This window comes from Osmia bicornis, chromosome 5, assembly GCF_907164935.1.
Source record: "Osmia bicornis bicornis chromosome 5, iOsmBic2.1, whole genome shotgun sequence".
Classification (NCBI taxonomy): domain Eukaryota; kingdom Metazoa; phylum Arthropoda; class Insecta; order Hymenoptera; family Megachilidae; genus Osmia; species Osmia bicornis.
The window spans coordinates 9,086,510-9,108,308 of NC_060220.1; the positions used below are offsets into that span (position 1 = coordinate 9,086,510).

At 37.9% G+C, this 21,799-nt stretch overlaps 1 protein-coding gene across 1 annotated transcript in view; it reads right to left on the reverse strand.

Moving 5' to 3' along the window:
* The window catches only part of LOC114872359 (SPEG neighbor protein-like), a 32,832-nt gene that overhangs the window by 4,678 nt on the left and 6,355 nt on the right, over positions 1-21,799 (reverse strand). The window contains exon 5 of the mRNA XM_029179469.2: positions 2,198-2,366. Within this exon, the coding sequence (XP_029035302.1) occupies positions 2,198-2,366 (169 nt within the window). The remainder of the gene's footprint in view (positions 1-2,197; positions 2,367-21,799) is intronic.

The following is a 21,799-nucleotide window of genomic DNA, read 5'->3' on the forward strand; positions in this document are numbered from 1 at the left end:
ATTGAATATTCCTTAGACGATTGATCATCTGTTCGTTTCAATAAAAATTCCTCTACTTTATATTAGAAATATTGTCGAAACGTGTACGCAATCTTTTTCGGTGAACTACAAGCTTTAAATTCGTATACCGCAAGTGCCATTTTGAGATACTTTTCTGTCATCAATTCGTGTCGGAATTTAGATGCTTCTAAATTCGTCACTGCTCGTTGTAACTGACAGTCAGCCATTTTTTATTACGAATATTGATGAAGCTTTTACATGATCATTTTCACGAAACTTTAAGCTCCAAAATCATATATCACAAGTTGTATTTCGAGATACTTTTATGTCATCGAATCATGTAAAATGTATCGTTTCAATAAAGAATGGATCGTATCGCAAGCTGTTACTCTTATTTTATGGAATCCCTTAAAATCATGCAATATTATGCGGCCGGTGCAACACGCCTTGTATTCTTTTAAAAAAATAAACGAAAATGTCCGAAACGATAAAGTTAGCTGCGTCTTTTCAACGTCACGTTGTATGTACGGTATAAAAGCGAGGGAACATCTAAGCAAGCAACTCAGGTAGTTCCTTTACAAGGAGATAGCGAGGAGGAAAAAGTGTTCAGGAGGAAGAAATTTCGTTGTCCGAGAGTGTAGCTCATTTTTATCCTCGCTTAAGTTTTCTCCCTTAAAAGAAGAAGTCAAACAACGAGTAAAAAATTTTTAGAATAATTTCAAACTACCTACCCCTTACTTTGTACCCTTTTGATCGATGCAACACTTGGAACACCTTGACGAGGGTATTAAGAATGGTAGTGGAGGGTTCAACCCTCTGGGAGTCATAATATAATTAGAGGTCGATTCGATCTAGAAGATCGATTAGGGATCGATGGATACCAGTGCTATTCAATCGCAAGTATTTTTTTCTTTTTTAACATTTTTTTATAGAGGGGGTCGATAAGAGAATTGGCAAATTTTTAGGGGTCAATGATCAAAAAAAGTGTGGCGACCCCCGCTTTGGAAGTTCCATAATCCCAGGGTACCAAGGTTCTAAGGTACGCAATCTCCAAATTTTTAAGTTGCCAAATTTCAGCATCTCCAAATTGCCAAGCTTTCTAATTTTCAACTTCTCAAATTTACAAGCTTCCAAATTCACGGATGGGTTAAATTAGTTGTCTATGAAAATCCATATTTAAACAAGCGGTTAGCATTCAATTTCAGGGGAACAGGATAAGGTAAACACAATTTTCCGGGTCTTTTGAGTTACATCTAACCGGTTCCCCGTCGGTTCAATTACAGGATCACCCGTTCAAAAGACTTCATCGTTCCCCGAGGTGTGCAATATTTTAAAAGCTCCAACATGTTGTATAAATTAAACGTTTCCCTGCTTTCGTAGCTGCTTTTGCCTCCAGACTCGAGTCATTTTCAATTTTCCACGGGAAACGCAATTTTCTCCCATCCATCCGAGTCATTTTTTTCCCCCTTCCCTCCACCCCTATCGCAGTCCTGTCGTGAACGCTTTGAACGTTTAGAAACGCGAAAAAGATTGCCGTGTGTAGGGAAAGATTCAAGTTTACTCAACAGAATCAACAAGACGCCGAAAGTACGCTATTAAACAATTTTCCCTCGACTTTGCAACCGTTGAATCGTGTTGAATTAAGAGATTCTCGCGTCAACACCCACACTCGACACCCGGAAGAGCCGAGGATGCGGTAGCGCAAACGATTTCAGCGTGTGAACACTTTGAGAAGACCGCGGGATTCGTGGGATCCACCGCCTTTATAATTTTATTCGCCTTTTTATGTTTGAACAGAGAGCAGTGGCGGATTTGAGAGGTTTGGCTAAGCTGTTTCGCTTCGAAAAGCGAAGAATTCTTCAATTCTGAACCTTCGAGGCATTCGAATTTCCAAGCAATTAAATTTCTAAATTTCCAAATTTTTAAATATCCAAATTCTCGTGCCATCAAATTTGCAAGCTAAAAAATTCTAAAATACTAAAAACACTCTTCGCCTCTTTCTTCTACCCTCTGTTACACGGCACATTGTACAGCGACTGATAAGGTTGAAGTTCGCGTTATGTATCAAAGTCACGGAATGTAAGATACCATCCATCAAAGTGTTACAAAAATTTGGAAAAGCACGTAGCAGGTAGGGTAGAAAAGAGAGAGAGATATAGGTATATATTCAAAGTTTTTCTCGCTATTATGTACATACCGTTAAGTACGTGTACCAGTACGGTTTTTGTGTTGGCGTTACTTGGATGGCAGGTATAGTGTCCGCTATCAGCAGGCTGAGCACGTTGCACCAGAAGATACGAGGTTGTAACTTCTCCTTTTTCCGTGATCACCGATACACCGCCCCTTGGACTGTCGTAGTTGATCACCTATATCAGCAAACGAAGGTGGAGAAGGTAAGTTAAGGCTGGTTCGTTTCGACCATTTCGGCAAGAAAGGGGTGAAGAAAAGGGGGTGTGAGAAAGAGAAGGAACGGTACGAGTCAGCGTGATGCTAGTTAGGCGAAAAAACAGAGAGAGCGCTAATTCTCTCGTTTTCGACGGTGAACGAATTTATTTCACCGTTTCGTTCGCTAACCGAATTGTCCAGAAATTCGTTTATCCGCGGTTAATGGAATCTCCGCTCGCAGCCCCAGAAGCGGAACGTGAAATTCGTCCGAGGACAGGAAAAGAAAGGATAAAACGTACAAATTTCGGGTATTAATTATATAAAAATGGTACGCGAGAATCTGACGTTTAACGATTGGTGAAAATCGCTGGTTTCTCGTCGGAACAAACAACCAATGGATTTACATATTCTCCTCCATACACGGAATATTCGAACGAAATTTTACAAATCTGTCATGGTAAAATAAATAAAAAAATTCCGTTATTATCTTCAGGTAGCTACAAGTATGTAATTGGAAACTGAATATCCGCTAACGAGCACCATTGATCCATTGTTCGTTCCGACAAAAACCAGGAATTTTATATTACGAATATCGATGAAGCATTTATGCGATCTTTTTCTTCAAACTTTAAGCTTTAAATTCATGTACGGTAAGTGCTATTTTGAGATACTCTTATGTGATGAATTTGTGATAGACTTTGGGTGTTTCAAAATCGCTCACTCTTTAACATAATTAACAATCGTTTATTTTATATCGAGAATATTGATAAAGCGTTTGTATCATCGTTTTTGTTAAGCTTTAAGCTTTAAATTGATATACGATAAGCATTATTTCGCGATACTTTTATGTCATCAAATTAATTTTGAGTGCGACAGCGAATGGTGAAGGTATTTCTTTCTGAAAATAAAATTATCAACCTGTCCTCGAATCCGCGTTTAAACCGTAAGCTATGGAGGAAGGAAAATTTAAATGGAATTGTTAACAAGCCACCGTCAGTCTCTCGTTAGCATAAACTTTTCAACGGTACAATCATAATATTGTGTGCACGTTTCAAATTACGATTATTTATACGCGTTTATTCGTTGCGGGTTCATCGAATTTCCAAACAGCAGAAATAGAGAATCGTTTCGCTGGGTATTCTCCAGGGTGAAACGACCCGATACCGTGAATTTGCGCCGAGCACCAGAGACTTTATTATCAATTTATCGGGAACGAATTAGCCGGCCGACAAAGGGGTGAACGAGTAGGTGCAGGAACGAGTTTGCTCGTTTTGTTTGTTTCGAGTGGAATCTCGAAAACGCGGACATCAATGTGCCCGAATAATTTATTAAAAGTATGCGAAACTTTTGCACATAACAGAAGTTCCGTTATTTGAATTAATCGGGGGGCAAAAGTGTCTCTTTCCCATAATGAAACGAGGAATGTTCTCCTCTACTAGTTATGAAACAATTTGGGAAATATTGTAGGAACCGAAAAAGGTATTTCGTCTCAGGATCGTCTGCTAGATTCGTCAGTGGAGCTGACAACAGACGATCCCTGCCTCAGACACCTATAACGCCTACAATATTAGCAAGTTGAAATTGAATTAAAAGTATAAAAATTTCTAAATGCCATGAGAATTTATTAAATGCGTTGGCTCGTTAATATGTATTTTTAGTCAAAAAAACATCCCTCGATTTCTGATTGATAAATTAGCAAACGTGCGTGTTTGTACGAATAATCGCGATCCCAGCCGCGATATTCCATCCCCCCCTACGAATTTTCCATCGATTTTGTAAATACATTCGGGACGATGATAAATAAATAAATGAAACGCGTCGCGATTACGTGACACGAAATAACGAGCGTTTATCGTGGGGTTTGAAGGGTTGAAAAACTGTAGGAAAATGATTCGAGGAAATTCAAGATTTATCTTTTATCTGGAATTTTAATGAATTATTTAAAACTTCTTTATGCCATTCATTACTGACTGACAGTTAATTAACAAACATTTCATTATTAATCATTGAATGAAATATATCGATAATAGAGTAATGTAAATTACCACAATTGTTCTCGTCTTTTGTTCGTTATTTAAAGTTTCGTTCCCGTTTCAACTCTGTATTTTAAATGAGAGCTACGTAAAATTAATATTAAAATTTGTGAAATTTCATATGCAATAGAAGAACGATAAGAGAAATGTGACATCTTGTCAGGATAGCGTATAACACGATATTAAGGATAAAGGTTAGTTTCCAACGATGATCCAGATTTTGCGTTTAGTACAAGTAACAGAGATAGGGTGTCCATTACCATTACTGTAACTTAGAAGTTGGTTCGGGCTTCATGGTTTCATATGGCTGCATTCGTGTTCCAAACTCCTCTACCTACACCCCCTCGTCTCTCTGTCAATTTCCTTCTCCATCCACCTGTACCTCGGTACATATCCCACGGTAACATTACGCAAATGTTATTATTCGACAGTACTAGACGGTTTGCCTATTTAACGCAGCTCTTGCCGCTCTACCAACGCTTAATGCGGCTATTCCTTGCTAATCCCTGGTTAATTGATAATTAAGAAAATTAAACGCTTCTTTCATAATTTCAAGCTTCCTGAACTTCCACGACCCTAAGGTATTGCATTTCCAAGTTTACAAAATTCTAAGTTCTCGAATTTCCAACTTTCCAAAATTCCAAGTTCTCAAATTTCGAAACTTCGAAAATTCTCTGCTCCTGAATTTCTAAACTTTCAAAATTCGAAACTCTCAGATTTCGAAACATCCCACGGGATATGCTTGAATTTAAAACTCGGTAGACGCGTAGCATCCGAATCTCGGTTCGAACCGATTCCGCGAGAAACGCGGTATTCGAAAGCCATAAGTAAATGTTATCAAGGCAACCATAAATTCTATCCAGAATCGATACAATCACCCTGTGCACCCTCTTCCTCTCCCCTCTTTCGTTTCGCCGTATCATTTTCCGGACCGTGTGCTTGGCCGTTTAAATTCCAACGTCGTGAACCCCGGTACACACCACGTTTCTACGAGATTAACCGTGTAATTTTTGCCAAACGAGAAGCAGCAAGATGAGATAGCCCCCGGTTACGGCTGCAAACGATATCGTTCCGATGCGTAAATTTCCCTCGGAACAGCGCATTACTGCTAAAGGGAAACTTTGAAAAAAAAAGAAAAAGAAAAAGAGAAAGAGACCAGTAGAATTTTTATAACAATTAATTTGTTAGTTTGATCCATGGTGTGTAATAAATCCACGTTACCCATGATATCTGGTTACTCGTTACGAGTCAGGTTCCTTTTTTTTTTTTTTTTTAAATAATTAATTTTTCCCATGAACTGGTGGCATAAGGGATATCAATGTCAAGAGGTTCATTAAGCGTACAAGTCTTTCCATGGATGACTCATTTTCGCGTTCCTTAATTTCTCTGACACGAACGAGTGATTACGACCGACTGATGTCCACATCAGAGAGTAACGTAATCCGTTGTGTGCTATACCAATATACCAGGTCCGTTCGTTGGTAACGGTAATTACATCAGTGACCCGTATCTCATCGGGCGAACGTTGTAACTCAGAATTATCCGGTTTCAGCCCGTTCCATCTACGATACACAATGGTAGGTAACTGAAGAGCATCCGGAGATATTCGGTGAATCCTTTCCACGCGACAAACAGAGGGTAATTTTCCAGGAAACAGCGTAACCGGCAAAGTCGAGAGCATTTCGGAAAAGGAAAAAACTGAGGAGAAGAAGAGGCGCGCTTTGCCAGGGAGAACAGCGTCGAGAGTATTACGCGACATAATGAAAAGTCCGTGGCACAGGGTAGTTTCTTTTTCGAACGAACTTCCGGTATTACTGCAGCGAGAAACTGGCGACCTTTTCCAAACTCGAACCAACCATTCGAGACGCTTTTAATGAACTGGACTTTTCTTTCTTTCTTCCTTTCTTTCTTTTTTCTTCGAGTTGTTCAACCGGGTGTTGGCTGCTTTGATTATTAGCAACGATAGGAAAACTATACTTTAAGGAAAAATTTTTTTATATACCGATATGAATATAGATTATTATTTTTTTGTTGGAATTTGTTAGTTGTGGTTGTTCGTTTTAAAATTCGTTAATTTAGAACCGCGACGTCAATAAAGTAATTGGCGATTGATAATATATTATTCCTGCAGGCTGAAAAAAATTTATTTAACATTTGAATAAAGCTTATCAATTGATAAAACAATCGATAAACACCGGGGAATATTTGAAATCAATCGCGATCGTTGCTGTCCGTATTCGTCATCGTTGTCTAACTGAAAAATAAATCGTGTCACTGCACGTCGAGCATAAATTACCGGGGCGGACAGATGTTAATGACAAACAAGCGGAATGGTGGGGAGGGGAAATGATTTCGCGTTCAATCGCGGCTGAAATGTGTGCGGAAAGCCGGGAAATAATTATGGTAGTATGGTGGAAAATGAAAAAAACATTTGTTTGAAAAAACGAGAAACTCGTTGCAACAAACGAAGTTCGGTCATATGGAAAAAAAAGCTGAGAAAGAAAAGTTGCACGAGCTTGGTGTAATTACACTGCCGAGAAATGGGAGGGGCTCTTTTTACGTTCTCGACAAATCTTACCGGGAAGTTTACGACTTCCGGTTCATTACTGATCATCAAAGAATATTAAAAATTTCAAGCTCGAGATTGGTCGATAGAAATAAATAAAAGTGTTGAATATTTTAATGCTCGATAAATTTCAGCGTTATCAATATTCGAATGCTACGAATTCGGTGCGATTTAAAATCTAAAGGCTTCGAATTTTTGAATACTCTAGTATTCGAATGCTACGAATTTGGTATGATTCAAAATCTAAACGCTTTGAATTTTTGAATACTGTAGTATTCGAATGCTACGAATTTGGTACGATTCAAAATCTAAACACTTTGAATTTTTGAATATTCCAATATTCGAATGCTACGAATTCGGTGCGATTTCAATTCCAAACGCTTCGAATTTTTGAATACTCCAGTATTCGAATGCTACGAATTTGGTACGATTCAAAATCTAAACGCTTCGAATTTTTGAATATTCTAGTATTCGAATGCTACGAATTTGGTACGATTCAAAATCTAAACGCTTCGAAATTTCGAATATTCTAGTATTCGAATGCTACGAATTATTCGAATTATTCTCATAAAGAATTCCTATTCGAATACTCCAATTCCAGGTACACCTCTTTTAATAGAACCTATATAAATCTGTTTCGCAAACAGAAATTACCTCTCGTTCGTCCGACGATTTCGTAGCGTCGATTGTTTCTGAATCGAATTGAAAAGGGAACGAAGTTTGCACGTGTGCTCGTTCCTGACGTGTTACCGATCGATCGATGAATCCACCGATTGATCGACGAGAGGCTTTCGGTGTCGCGAAAATTCTAGCCTTCTCGCGCAAATATCGCGTATCTCAAAGCGTGTATGAATTTTTTTTCCCCACCTTTTTTCTTTTTTCATCAACAACTGCGATATCGACGAACAATAGATACACCGGGCTTCTGTTACTCGAACGTTGTTCGAAACTAAAACGGTGGGATTTAAATGCAACACATTGGGAGGGGGAAAAAAAGAGGAAGAAAAAAAATTCAGGAAACACAAGCTTAGGTGTAAAACTGAACGTTTCGCGTTGTCGTGGAAAAGAGAAATTTCAGGGAAACGTGATTCTCATTCACCGCGTGAAAAACGTTCTGCAAATTTCATTAAAACCAAAGTTCCTAATTGCACAAGGTACGTTAAATAAAGTGTTAATTGGTTGGCGCAGTTACTCTACTAAAATGCTCTATGTTTCCCTTTTTAACGATATACAAATTTATTTTGCTGAAAATATGAAACGTTGTAAATTATTCTCATAATTGCGAGTTAAAATAATAATTAGTAAAATTATCAATATTTTAATAATCTCCAAACTGATAATCCTCTTATGAAACTATTCGTTCAATTAAAAATACTCTCGTTTCCATGTCGCTAAATAAAAACGATCGTTGCTCGTAACAAGTCATCGAAACTTCTCGTCGATTTCCATTTCGATCGTTAGAAGATGCTCGCCAAAAGTTTCAAGAAATCGATCTTTCAGCTTAATATCTACACCGTGTATTGCCGTGAGAGTACTTGGAAGTAAGTTGGACAGCGAAGAGGCGAAAGTTTCTTTTACTTATCGGAACGACTCTCGTACTGTCTCGAAGCACACAAATTGAAGGGATGGAAAGAAGAAGAAGAAGAAGAAGAAGAAGATGAAAAAGAAAAGGAAAAAAAAATAGGGGAAAAAGAAAGAAGGAGGATGGTAGTAAAACCGAGGATGTTGGAGTGGCAAATAACAGGTCCTTTTAGAAGCGAGGGTAAGAAAAGGGACGGGCGTTTTCGAAGGAGTCGATAAAACGACAAGATCTCTGTGATCTTTGATAGAACGATCATCGAACACGATGCCAAGGACTCTTTAGATTTCGCGAATGGTTGAACCTTCCTTTCCTGTATCGACAGTTGTATTTCATTGTTTCGACGTGTTGCACGCGATGAACGATTGTTTCCCTTCTTTTCTCGTTGCACCGTGAAATTGACCTTTAACCCTTTCCTTAAACGCGACACCATTTGTCGGTATTGACAGAAGAAGGTAGAAATATTTGTAAAATTTCAAATCGAATCGCTTCGAATCTTTGATGCGATCTGAAATTGAAATGCTTCGAATATTGGAATACTCGAGTATTCGAACGTTGAAATTCCAACTTTACCGGTATTCGAAATAATCCGAAATTGTAAAGTTTTGAATATCCAAATTATTCCATTCAAATACGGTGATATTCGAAGCGTAGAAACGATTTATTTATAAACATTTGCACCGCGCAAATTGCATTTTATCTATGAAGATCAGTAGGTGCAATGGTGCACGTCACTTTCCATCGCGGATCAGTTGTTGCAGAAAGGCTGCTGTCCCCGTTTACGCGGAAAGGCTTTTTCATTATATAGAAACGCTCGGTAGAATGTCTAACAAAGTAGAATCAACTGAATTGATGCATCCATTACCGAGGATTTAATTCAACTCCATTGTACAATGTTCACGCGATTTCTCGTTTTTCTCGACGAACTGTATTCTGTTTTTATTTCTACCCCTACAATGGTGAATATTTATCACCAGAGAGTCCGTGATAAATATCTCGGAACCATCTATTCTTGATTGCATCGAATACGTATCGCTAAACATTTCCACGAATTCGGTTGATTTTTGTGATTATAAAAGGAAAAATTACGAGCTATCGCGTTTTCGAAAAATAAAATTGTTACAGTAGTATAAAATGAGATAAGAATCTTGATCAGAATCGCCGATCGTTTGGTAACATTCACCCTTCGATGGTTGACCGATTTCCATCAATCTTGATAAATTTTATCGTTGTAGATCGGGAAAGGTGTGAAAAGACGGCAAACCGAAGGGCAGAATGGACGACAAAGCGGCTTCTCCTCTTCCGTTGGAAGCTTAGCTTCCGGTCGTTTGTAGCGTGTTAAAGCGTTACGCGAAGCCGAGCAGCCGGTTCTCATGACTATTCAAATTTTCCACCGGCATTGTGCGTTCTCGAGTATTTTCTCGTTTGTAAGTTAATTGACCCAGACTGCTCGAGAACCGTGCTCGTCGCGGCCTCTCCTCGCGCGATTTTCTCTACGATACGCTTCACGCGAGCAATTCAGACTTCCGTGTAACCCTTCTATAATTCACCCGACCGGCTAATTTTTATATTTCACGAAAGTACTACACTGAATTATTAATTAAAAAATTTTCAACGTCGGACAGCACGGAAGTATAAATTGGTTAATCAGAATACGGTACAAAAAAAAAAGAGAAACCTATATTTATTAAACTGAGAAATAATTGTAAAATTGTCTACATTTTTTTTTAGCCGACGAATTACGCATAGCGTGCGTTCATTAGCTATAATCTTCTGCAGATTTTGTAATAAATTGCCGGTAGCCATCGGTGCAGAAAGTTCTGATTGAAATCCCTGGAAGAACAATACACGAATTTCCCTCTGACCCATTGTTTGCTGTAACTGACAACCAACCATTTTCTATGAAGCACATTAATGAAACGTTTGTATTTGTATTCGTGAAACCTTAAGCTTGAAATTGATGCGGCGTTAATGGTATTGTACGGGTAATTTTATATTATCAAATACTGTTAAATTGAATACTCGACGATGCAACAATAGAATCTCCATTTTCGATAATTTGAAAATTTGTATAAAAATGAAACTGCTATGGAAATGATAAAAATTGACTATTTTTATTCGACCAACAATAAAATTGGTAGCATCGATGACCCAAATGGTACTCGATGCATCAATTAGTTGTCTGTGAATTTGACGATGGTCCTCGATCAACCAATCAAATTAAATTCTATCGACGAAAACCATTTTAAATACTTTCTAAAGAGTTTGTGATTGTTAAACAAACTGAAACGAAAGCGAATGCCCGTGAAATATCCACAGTTGTTTCTGAACGAATAAACCATGCGATGTATTATGATGTCATTTCCACTTCTGGTAAAAACCAACGATGTACATATTACCTCGTATTTCAGATATGCAAATCGCTAAAAACACCGACATTTCATTTTTACAATTTCATATTTCGTTAATGTATTGTAATAACGACTAACAAACGGGCGATTTATTATTCTTTATTGAAGCTACATTTCAATATAGAATTTTTACGTTAAATTTTTCATTTGAAAACTCTTGATTACAATATCCATTAATTATAACTTTTAATAATTTTACGCTAGAGAAGAAGCTAAAAATTTTCATTTTTAGTTTCTGCACTCTAAATTATAATCCATAATAATATTCATTAATTAAAATTTTTTATTAAATCTACCCTGCAGAGATTGATAAAATAAATTTGAAAATTTGATACTTTTATTTATGGTTTCTGGACTTTAAATTAATATTTATCGATTTAAAGTTGCGAAGATTAATAAAAGAAATTTCAATATTAAAAATCTTATTTTATTTTAAATTTCGAGTTTCTATTATGTCGGCCATTGAAATCCTTGCAATTTTATTTCGAAATCTGTCCATGCATTATTTTATCGATACTTTCAGCACTAAAAGACAGTCAGAAAAATTCATTTTCTACACGCTCTCTGGAGGAAAACTCTATATGGGAGACATCGCGTTGAAGCAGAGAGTTTCATCTTAGAGGAAACAGCTCTTCCAGCCGCATGCATACGAAGCTAAAGTATTCGAACTATTCAATTTGATCTTGTATCCACCCTCGCCGTGAAAACCCTTCAAATTCTTAGGGAACACACTTCGCCTCAATATATGTGCAAGTTTTTTTCATCGAATGTCAAATATGACTGCAATATTCTGGAAATTCGTTCTTATGCGTATATCCCTTAAAAGCAAAACCGTGTGTGTGTGTGTGTGTACGCGTGCCGTGAGAAGAAATATTTTTTAGGCTGAGAAAAAGCACGTCGTTTCGTATTCGAAACACGAAGCTAGCCCCCGTTCGATCATCCGAACTGAGAGCGTTGAAATTTCTGAAAATGCTCCTCTACCATGGTATTCGGATCAATTTTTCGTCCGGCACACGTAGCGATTGGAATTTTGATATCGTCGAAAAGCCAGCTAGCTGAAGGAAAATGAAATTTTCGTCCGCGCTAGTGACAGAACTGTGCTCGTTTAGCCGAGTTATGTGAAAAACCTGACGAGACACGTTCCTCGTCTCCCGTAACCCTGATATAACCAACCCTGAACAGGAAGTGTCGAATTTTATGCTACGTAATCCGTCCATCTATTCCTCTCACACCTACGTCTTCCAATCTGCTTACGGATGATCAAATAAAAAAAAATAAATAGCTTCAAATTTCAAATTTCACAGTTTCAAATTCCAAGTTTCAAATTTCACGGTTTCAAATTCCAAGTTTCAAATTTTGCAGCACGAAATTCCAAGTTTCAAATTTTACAGCTTCAAATACCAAAGTTGACTGTATTAATTAAGGAACGTAATTTAATAATATACCGAGTGTTTGGACTTTAATACCGAACGCATTCGCGGGTTTCAAAGTGAAAAGCAATTAAACTAATGACTCTTCTGTGAGAAACTCTTAGAGAAAAACAAAATTTTCCTAAAATGAAACATGAAATTACGGTACTTTGGATGGTCGAAAGCAGAAACCGGAGTTATTCAAGTTTACTTCCGTATCGATGGTTTAATTCAGTGAGAAAGTTAACTGAAAGTGTCCAGCATGATACAGATAGCTTTAATCCTTTCACCACAAGAGAACTGACCAAAAACGGCCGCAGCTGGACCGGGAAAAGCGATAACGCGAGTGTGCACTTTACTATGAACAGACTTTGCGCTTTGTTTGTTCCTCGCCGAGTAATTTGCTGTTTTTAATGGCCATTATAATGCTCCTTTGCTACGGAAGGATTAAAGCTATTCGTTTAGACTTAAAAAAGTGTGTTTTAATAAAATATTAACCCTTCTTGCTTTCATTCCTTCCTTTGTTTCCGTTGCAGTAAAATGCATGCAGTTAGCAGTCGATGTATGCGCGCACTAACTTGATAAGTAAATACACAAGCAATGAAATTTAAACTTTCGCTAGTAAAAGCATACAGTGAACTGTGACAAATGTGTCTACCGTATAATGTATTCATTTTCTAGACAAATAGGAGAGATTCCGAAATAATAGTAGAAACAGACATTCCTATTTTCATTCGCAATTCAGTTTCGAATGTCTCCAAATAATTTTATGCAAATTACTTAGCAATAACGCGATCTGTTTCCATTCCCCTACGACAAATCGCGAGAATTCTAAACAGTTGATTAATTACAATTCACCGGAGGTATACACAAAAATTCCAGGAATCCAAAGATGAAACATTGAAAAAAAAAAAAGGTGAAAAGGTTCAAAGTGTTAAGAGCGTCACGCGAAGCGCAGGGATGAAAAGCAGGAAGAGAAAAGCGCGCGGGTGAAAAAAAAAGAAGTGCGAAGCACGACAAAACTGATATCGTCGTTAAGTTAAATATTCGCACAAAAGGAGGGGCTGGGTGAAACGCGGTGCAACGACAGTGAGTAGATAAATGAAAAAAAAGAGAACAGGCAGAGGGGAAGTCGTAGTAAATAAAAGGGGTGGCCGGGGTGAGGTAGCGCGGAGCGGTGGATGAAAAATGTGTATATGTGTACGGAATGGGGCCGAGGGCGTTGAAAGACACGCGGAAAATCCGTCGGCTATGAAAATATGCGAAAAAAAAAGAAAAAGAAAAGGCTACATAGTATAATTGCGTTTAAAAAAGGCCTTAACCCTTTTCGCCGTTTGCCAGAGATTCGTTTTCTGTGCCGTGTGGTCGGCCAATTCGAGTTCACGTTGCCGGAAAGTGGGCCGAGGTACTCGCTAAAGAAGAAAGAAGAAAAAAAAAACGATCGTATCCGGATGAAAATTGAAATTAATACACTTTGAAGTCGAGGAAAACGCGAACTTTCTACTTTTCCGCGAAACTCTTTCTCATATTTTTCCGACGCTAATTGATCACGGCCCCGACATGATGATTGTTTTATGAGAAACAGTGGATTAAGGAGAGAGAAAGGTCTTCCATCTTTCAGACGATAAATTTTGAAAATTCTATCAAGGATGATTAGATTTTTTTTTGGCACGGTGGTTTCTATGGAAACTGTACGTAGCTGTAAACATTTTTCAAAATAAAAAACATGAGATGGTCTTTTTAACACACAAATTGGCAATTTCAAAATATTTCAAAGTAAATTGTCAATCAGACCTGTGACACGTTAATTAAGATATAGAATAGAAAACTGTATTTAAAAAATAGCAAGTCCATTGGAATATCAGTGAAAATTGTATCGCAAGAGGTTTCTCTCCTGAAATATTGAAGAGGATAAAGGATGTGGGAGAACCATTCTTGAGAATCCTTGAAGAACCAAAATCTTTCAAGTACAGTGGAAAAGCTCCTTACAGTCAAGAGGATATTTCAATTATTCGCGATAATATTCAAAATAGGTAAAGGAATATTCTACTTGTATTAATACCGACCCTTCAATTATAACAGTATAATTTTATTTTATTTTTAAATTTCAGCTTGTTAATTCCCAATGTAATAAAACAATCGTATTTAAATCAGAAATCTTTCGAGATGTTTTTGAAGTCGATAAATAACAATAAAATAAAAGAAAATCAGTGAAACGAGGAAAAGTGTAAAGAAACAAGGAAAACGAAGCGAAGCAATTAACGAGTAACGGTGCAAATGATTAAAAACGATAAAAAATTTACACATCTCACAATTTCAGCAAGTAGAAAATTCTCAGAACAATTTTCTCGCGAAATTTCGAATATCACAGTTTATACATTCAAGATATTAATGCATCTGGCAAGCTCTAATTGCATTAGAAACAAAGTGAAATTGTTTACGCTTAGATTTGTTTCAATTTGCTGAAAATTGCAAACTCATGAATACCTAATTGTATTTGTTTCAAAGGGGAGGTTCTTCTAGCGGAAGACGATGGTCACCACTGGGGTAAATGGATTTTTGGATGAAATGGGTTAGCTCCCTTAACTTTATTAACAGGGTCAAGTGTTTAATATCTTGAATTTCGCAAAATTTTAGAAGAGCATCTTAAAATTTTTAAAGCTCTAAAATAACGAAGGGGGGCCAGACTCCACCATATCCCCCACCTAGTAACGCCACTGCAGAAAATAATTCGAAAAAAAAAACGATATCGAGTCAAGTGGCGCGAATTTCCATTCGACTTGAAATTTCCTTTATTTTCCACCGTTTATTTTGTCCTTTCCAACAATGTCTATATCTCTGCCTCGCAAAGATACCTACGCGACACGTTCGTGCTCGCCTCTTTTTCCCTTTCTTTCCTTTTTTAATCATCAACCCGTGCGAAGAAAATGTTCCACGGGACGGTAAATTTGCTCTTGCAACAGTAGCTTTTCAACTGTCGGGTATACAAAGACGTAAATTAACGTCACTCGGAGAGGCACGTTCGCAGAGTACGCGGGAACAGAAGAAAATTTTTATTCGCCGACCGAGATTCCTTCAAATATTCACCGGGTCCCCAACGTTTCAACGTTTGTTCTGCTGTCGAACAAAAAACGGAGCGATTAATGCGTACGGATGAAAGCTTGGGAAAATGGACCCTTTAATAATACGTGTATTACCCCTTCTATAATCAGGAAATTTTAACTGCTGCTTTTACCATGAGGCTCGACGAAAAAAAAAAGAAAACACACGATTTCAATTCTTTCGAATGGAAAGAGAATTAAGATGATTTAATTAATTCGGATTGAAAAGAGAAAAATCGTTGCCCTTTTTTAGAGGGAAACAAATGGCTATTGTATGTTAACAATAATTACTCAATTTCATTGGCACAGTGAAAAGTGCAGCGGACTTCAATAAAAATAATTTGATTATTTTACCATTGTTCAATTGATGTTTTTAAGATTGCTAATTATTAACTTTTTAATTGTAATCAAGCAAGCAAAAATTAAGAAAATTAGGTACAATTCACCAACTCAGCTCATACGTCTGATCAATGAAAGGGACTACTACTGACGACCGAGTGTCGCCATAAAGTAGTATAACCCATTGATAGATCAGACCAGTGGCCACTCCGTTGTTAGACGGTATTGACCACGTTGTTTTGTGTCAACGTACCATGTACGTCCATTTGTCTGGCGCTGGTGAACGTGTACAGTCTTGAATACAGAAACTCACGATTGCTTGCACACACTTCTACGGAAATACCAGTCGATCTCGATTCGCTATTATAACGTGTCAAAGAGCCAGGTAATCTGCCAACAACTTCCTAATTAATAACTAACAAACATATCATACGAAAGAGTAATTAATCATCATGATTTCAATGATGCGATCCATAATTTTCTATTAGTACATTCTGACATATAACAGATAAGACGATCCAAGTTTCTCTAATAATTCTCCCAAGTGCTTAAACCATCCATTCTCGTGTGTTGATCTGTTCAAAGTTTTCACACTAAACTGACTTCCTAATCACCCGCATAGTCTTCTCTTCAAGTTATAATCGTAATAAATCAAGCCTTTATACGATGAAACATTATCCTGATTACACGTTTCATTAAATTTTAGAAGAGTTTTATTATTAATGCCATTTAGCTTATGGCACTCGTGATTTAGAGGATTAATATTCCACCTTCAATTGTTAATTCAGTCTATGGTAGTTCATTTGTAAACGTTTCATTAGTTTCAACCTATGTTACAATAATTAGAAACATTATAAATTACATACATATACATTATGCACTAATGAACAATGCTAAGGTAAACGTTAATTGCTTTAATAAAGAATTAAACAATTTGCATTGAAAATATTAATGAAACGTTTATGCAGTTACTTTTTATTAATCTTCAAATTTTAATTTGATGTATTACAAGTGATATTTTCTAATAATTTTATTTGAATAAACGCAAATTCTGTTCATAACCAGTGAACCTATTTTCACTATAACAGCCAGCAATGACCCGGACCAATTATCCAGTAATCAAGCGACACTGGAAACCCATCGAATCCTTGCGATTCTATTACTTTACAAAAAAAAACCATTAACCACCGCACCCGATGTAACCCGGTTTTCATTGGTATTGCGATCGTTCCCAAATGTCCCTGGCAACCTGATTCACTGATAATCCAGATCGTTCTACAACGAGCCAACCCTTCATCTCGGTGCAAGCCGTATCGCGATCTACGAAGTTTCTACGGTATCCTAGAGCAAGCCAGTCAAGTGTTCTGACCCATACACGTTGACCTACTGCATCCCGTCATCTTATCTCCGCTGTATTGGCTATATCCGCACATTCGTGTGGGCGGTGCTTAAACATCCAACGCAGACAGTTCAAAGATCGCAAATGAAATTACCCGAAGATTTAATTGGATATTAATAATAACGATGTTTGAAGAACGATGAAATTTCAAGAAAGGAAATTTCAGAATATTCGGATGGAAAATGTAGGCTTCTTGAAAAGTTTCCCGTTTGGAAATTTCAGAGCCTATTTTTCATCGATGCACCGATGCGCTTGGGTGCAATGTAGGTCTACGATTTGCTTTCAATCTTGGGCGAACCAAGAGAGAGCCTAAGAACTTTTATGCTATTTTTTTTTCCAATATACGAAAGTCTTTCGTTTGGAAATTTCAGTGCCTATTTTTCATCGATGCACCCATGCACCGTTGCACTTGGGTGCAGTGGAGGCTCCTTGATTTGTTTTCAATCTCGCGGGGGAGTCTAAGAAATTTTACATTTTCTTTCTTTTTTTCTCTTCAATATTACGACTAACTTTCGAACGTGGCTATCGCCTTAATCTCACTTGAGTGGACGAAATTTTGTACGAACGAGCCGTGCACACACCTAAGGGGGCCACTTTTGATTGCGGTGCATCGATCAGATTCCCTGGGAGCTTACACGCGCGTTCAACGCGGATTCTCCGAATGTTTATAAACGCCAATAACAGCGGGGAATTTAATGGGAATCGTTTCAGCTATTTCAACGGATACGTTTTGCCAAGTAAAGTCGATTCGTTTCCGTGGTCAAACAACCGAACTGGACCAAACCGCTTGGACAATGGAAACTGGAATCGAAGGAACTTGCTTTTTTTTTTTTTATTCCGTTGTTGCTACAGGGCTTTCCGTTTTAAGCTCCCTACTGTATCTATATGCAATAGCGGGCTTACGTGCACCCGAGTGCACGTGCAGTTTTCAGATGCAACTTCGTTTAATTCGCTAGAATTAATCACTGGAAATTTGACACACAGTCAATGATAGGTATCGGATTTATCGTTTTATAAAATAAAATGCGTCATACGGTTAATCGAAATTTTGTTGAACGTTGATACTTTATACTTTGACGATGAATATCCATTTTCAACCCTTTATCAGCAAAACCAGATCTTCCTACTAAATTTTTATTTCCACAGAAAAGAATTTGGATCGTTTGACTCAACGAGCAATTATATAAATAAAATAGTGAAAATCTGGAATTTTTGCAGACTTTTGAAAAGTTAAAATAACACAAATGACCCAGTTTGCTGATGGCGTGTGAAAAAAATGCATCTCTACGAACGGTTAAAATAAATACGGGATGTTTGTGTGCTATACATCATTTATGTATTTTTTCAATTTATTTAAATTATTAACTTTCCTTTGCCCGGGAAAAGCAGATATTGTTTCCAGATTATTGCAAAACTGAATATTGCAAATAAAAAAAAAAAAAAAAACGTACAGTACACATCGGCTATTTAATTGCAACAATACAGACACCGTTGAATTCGAAGATTTTGAAGCGGGATATTTTTGAAATGAAATTGAATTTTTGATTCATATTTGGTAATCAATATTTCCCTGCCGTCCAATTACTTCCCCATAGTCAGCAAGCAAATGAGTCACGTAGAATTAAACGAGGAATAAAATGTAAAATATTGATATGCGATTATGTTTGAAATCATTCGTACGACGGTGGCTTTATTAAATTAATTGCACGGTATCGGTTTTTAAATTTCATCTTTTCTTTCTTTCCAATTCGAAAATCATATTTTCCAGGCAAATAGGACAGAAAGCAGGATCGGTTAATTATTCGTCGTATATTCTCATTCGCGTCGATAAATATTAAATTTAATCACGTTTACGTATGTATGTATGTGCTTGCGTACACGGAGTACTCGCAAATTACATCGTCATAAATTTTGCTTACCTACCTAAGTACATTTTAGTTTACCTAACAAGTTAAGCGCAATACAAATATGAAATTTCATTAAAATTAACGTAGAAACTCTGGATGGAATAATCTGTAAGTGAATATGCACGTGTGCGGTCAGACGGATGTCAGTATATCCGAAAATTTCGGGTACCCGTACCTCGGGTCGAGTCGTACTCGGCTGCCGAGTTGATATCCGTGTGTAAATTAACAAACTATGTACTCTAGTCGGGAAATTGAAATTCCAACTTTCCTCGACAGGAAGCGCGTCAACGAGCCTAAGAAGCGTGGAAGAAAGTAGACAAGCAACGTCAGAGGATCTCCGAAAAGTTATGTTTAACTAATAAAAGGAACGTCGTCAAGAAAGTAGGAAAGCCAGTCGGACGGAAATAAATGAAACAGCAGCGTGGCTCTTAGACGAAGTTCACGGCAAAGTTTAACGAACTGACCAAGAACATAATAGGCTAAGGAGCTGACCCGAGTGCCGGGACATTGATAAATGGATACGCCGGGTGTAATCGAGTGATTAAGGAATTGATTCATAAGTTTCGTGCCACGGTGTGTACCGATTCGATCCGGACGGAGAGACTCCATGGAAACGGGTCGGTGAGGGATGAAGTAAGAAGTAACGACAAAAGGACAAGTTCGGGGGAAGAGATAAAAAAAAAAAAAAAACGAATGGGAAAGTTCGAAGCAGACGAAAAGAGCAAAGTGAAAGAAGAAAGGGGACAGGGAAAGAAAAAAGCGCGAACGAGGGATGAAAACTTTTTTTATCGGCTAATTAATTCATTGTCTCGTAGAACAGGGGGATGAAACGATATCGAGCCGAGGGGTAAAAAACAACGAAGCTTTTATCGACGAAGGGTGGAATTTGGAGTTACGTCCTTCGAAATTATCTGGATTTTTTAGCAAAATGTCCGGCGATCGAGCCTGGAATGACCCAATCCTGGTCAACCGAGCGATACCCATGTATCATTCAACCCCTTAGGAGAGGGAGGGCAGAGAAATAAATTTATCTCGCGCAGGAACATTTATTTTTCAATCGGGAACGATTACACGTTGGTACGACGGCGAGATGAAAAATCATTTCGTCGGATTGGCGTAAAAAATGGAGTGGTTCTCGTTGAATCCGCGCGCAGCCGAAGGAGGGTTGGCGATGGTAGAAATAATTGAAAGAACCGAGAAAGCGGTGAGGAAAAAAAAAATATTGACGGAGACAAGAAGAAGAGGTCGAAGGGTTGCTGTGGTCGTTGACTGACAAAAAAAAAGGAAGAAAAAAGAAGGGAACAGATAAAGCCGTACTGCTAGGAAAGGATTAGAAATAGCAAAATAAAAAATATAAACCAGAGAGAGAGTGCAGGGTAGGTGTTGACTGCCTAGATGGAAGAAATGACGTGAAAGGGAGACAAAACTGAAACGATACGGAAGGGTTTGAAGAGGAGTAAGGCGAGATAAATAACGAGATGCAAGAGGAATGACACGATGAAGCGACAAAGAGCGTGTAAAGTCGATAGAGAGGAATAGAGAGAGAGGATTGCTGGGTAGAAAAGGAGAGGGTTGAACGAGGAGGAAAACTCGCTGGAAAATTGTGTGTGCCTGGCTGTGGAGGATAGTGCGAAAGTGGGCGTGTTGTAGCTTGGAAGGTGACAGAGATAATGGTCGCGACGAAGAGCGAGGGTATAAAAATGAGTGAAAGACAGTGTGTAAGGCTGGGAATTGTAAAGACAGACGCGGTGGTACACAAAGAGCTGAGCTGCCAGAAGAGAACTGACACCCTTAAGAAGGATGGACGTGAAAGACAATGCACCTGCGAGAGAGGAAGCTGCGTGAGAGAAAGAATAGTACTGTAGATAATTCAAGAGAGAGAAAACGATGGGGAAGGGAGGGGAAGTAGAATCGTAGAACAGAATGTAGAGAAGACGAAAAACAAAAGGGCCGTGCATGCAAAGGAATTGAAAAGAAGAAAAAGATAAAGTAACTGGGGAGAGAATTAGGGAAAGGTGCAGGGTATTAGGTGCGCGTTGAAGAGAAAGGCTTGTTTTATTCATCCTATAAGACATTGCCTTCTTATAGAGTACAGAGGGTGTCTCAAAAACAAATCGTAAGAATTTTCAAGACTGAAAATTCGAAAAATAAGGATAAAATGTTAATAATGCAAGGACGAGTTGCGATGATAGAAAATTGAATATCACGATTCGGGGTAGCCGAAAAGGCAAAGTTTGAGGGTAGCTGTGAAAACTATTTCCTGAAATTTGAACGTGATCAAAATTCAACGAGGGCGTAAATTTGTAAAGACTCAGGAGAGCTTATTCGCGTTCGGGTATACGCCGACACCAGTACCAGCCACCTTTCCTTTTTTTTCCCCCCCGAAATGTAATTGAATAATTCATTTCGTAAACTACGACTTGAATAATTTCGTTTCTGCTCGGTAGAATTCGCTCGGCGATGCGCTCTGTATAAGAGGCATTAAAAGGAAGAGGGAGAAATTAAAAACAAATTGAAACAAAGACGCAGACAAGCGCGTGGGAGGAAAAGAAAAAGTAAACGGGAAAATTAACCTTGCTCCAACTTCCCTCGAATATCCCTTTAACCTAGTTAGACGAAATTATATAATCGAGTGCTCGATACGACTACTTGACTCGACTCTGCATCGCG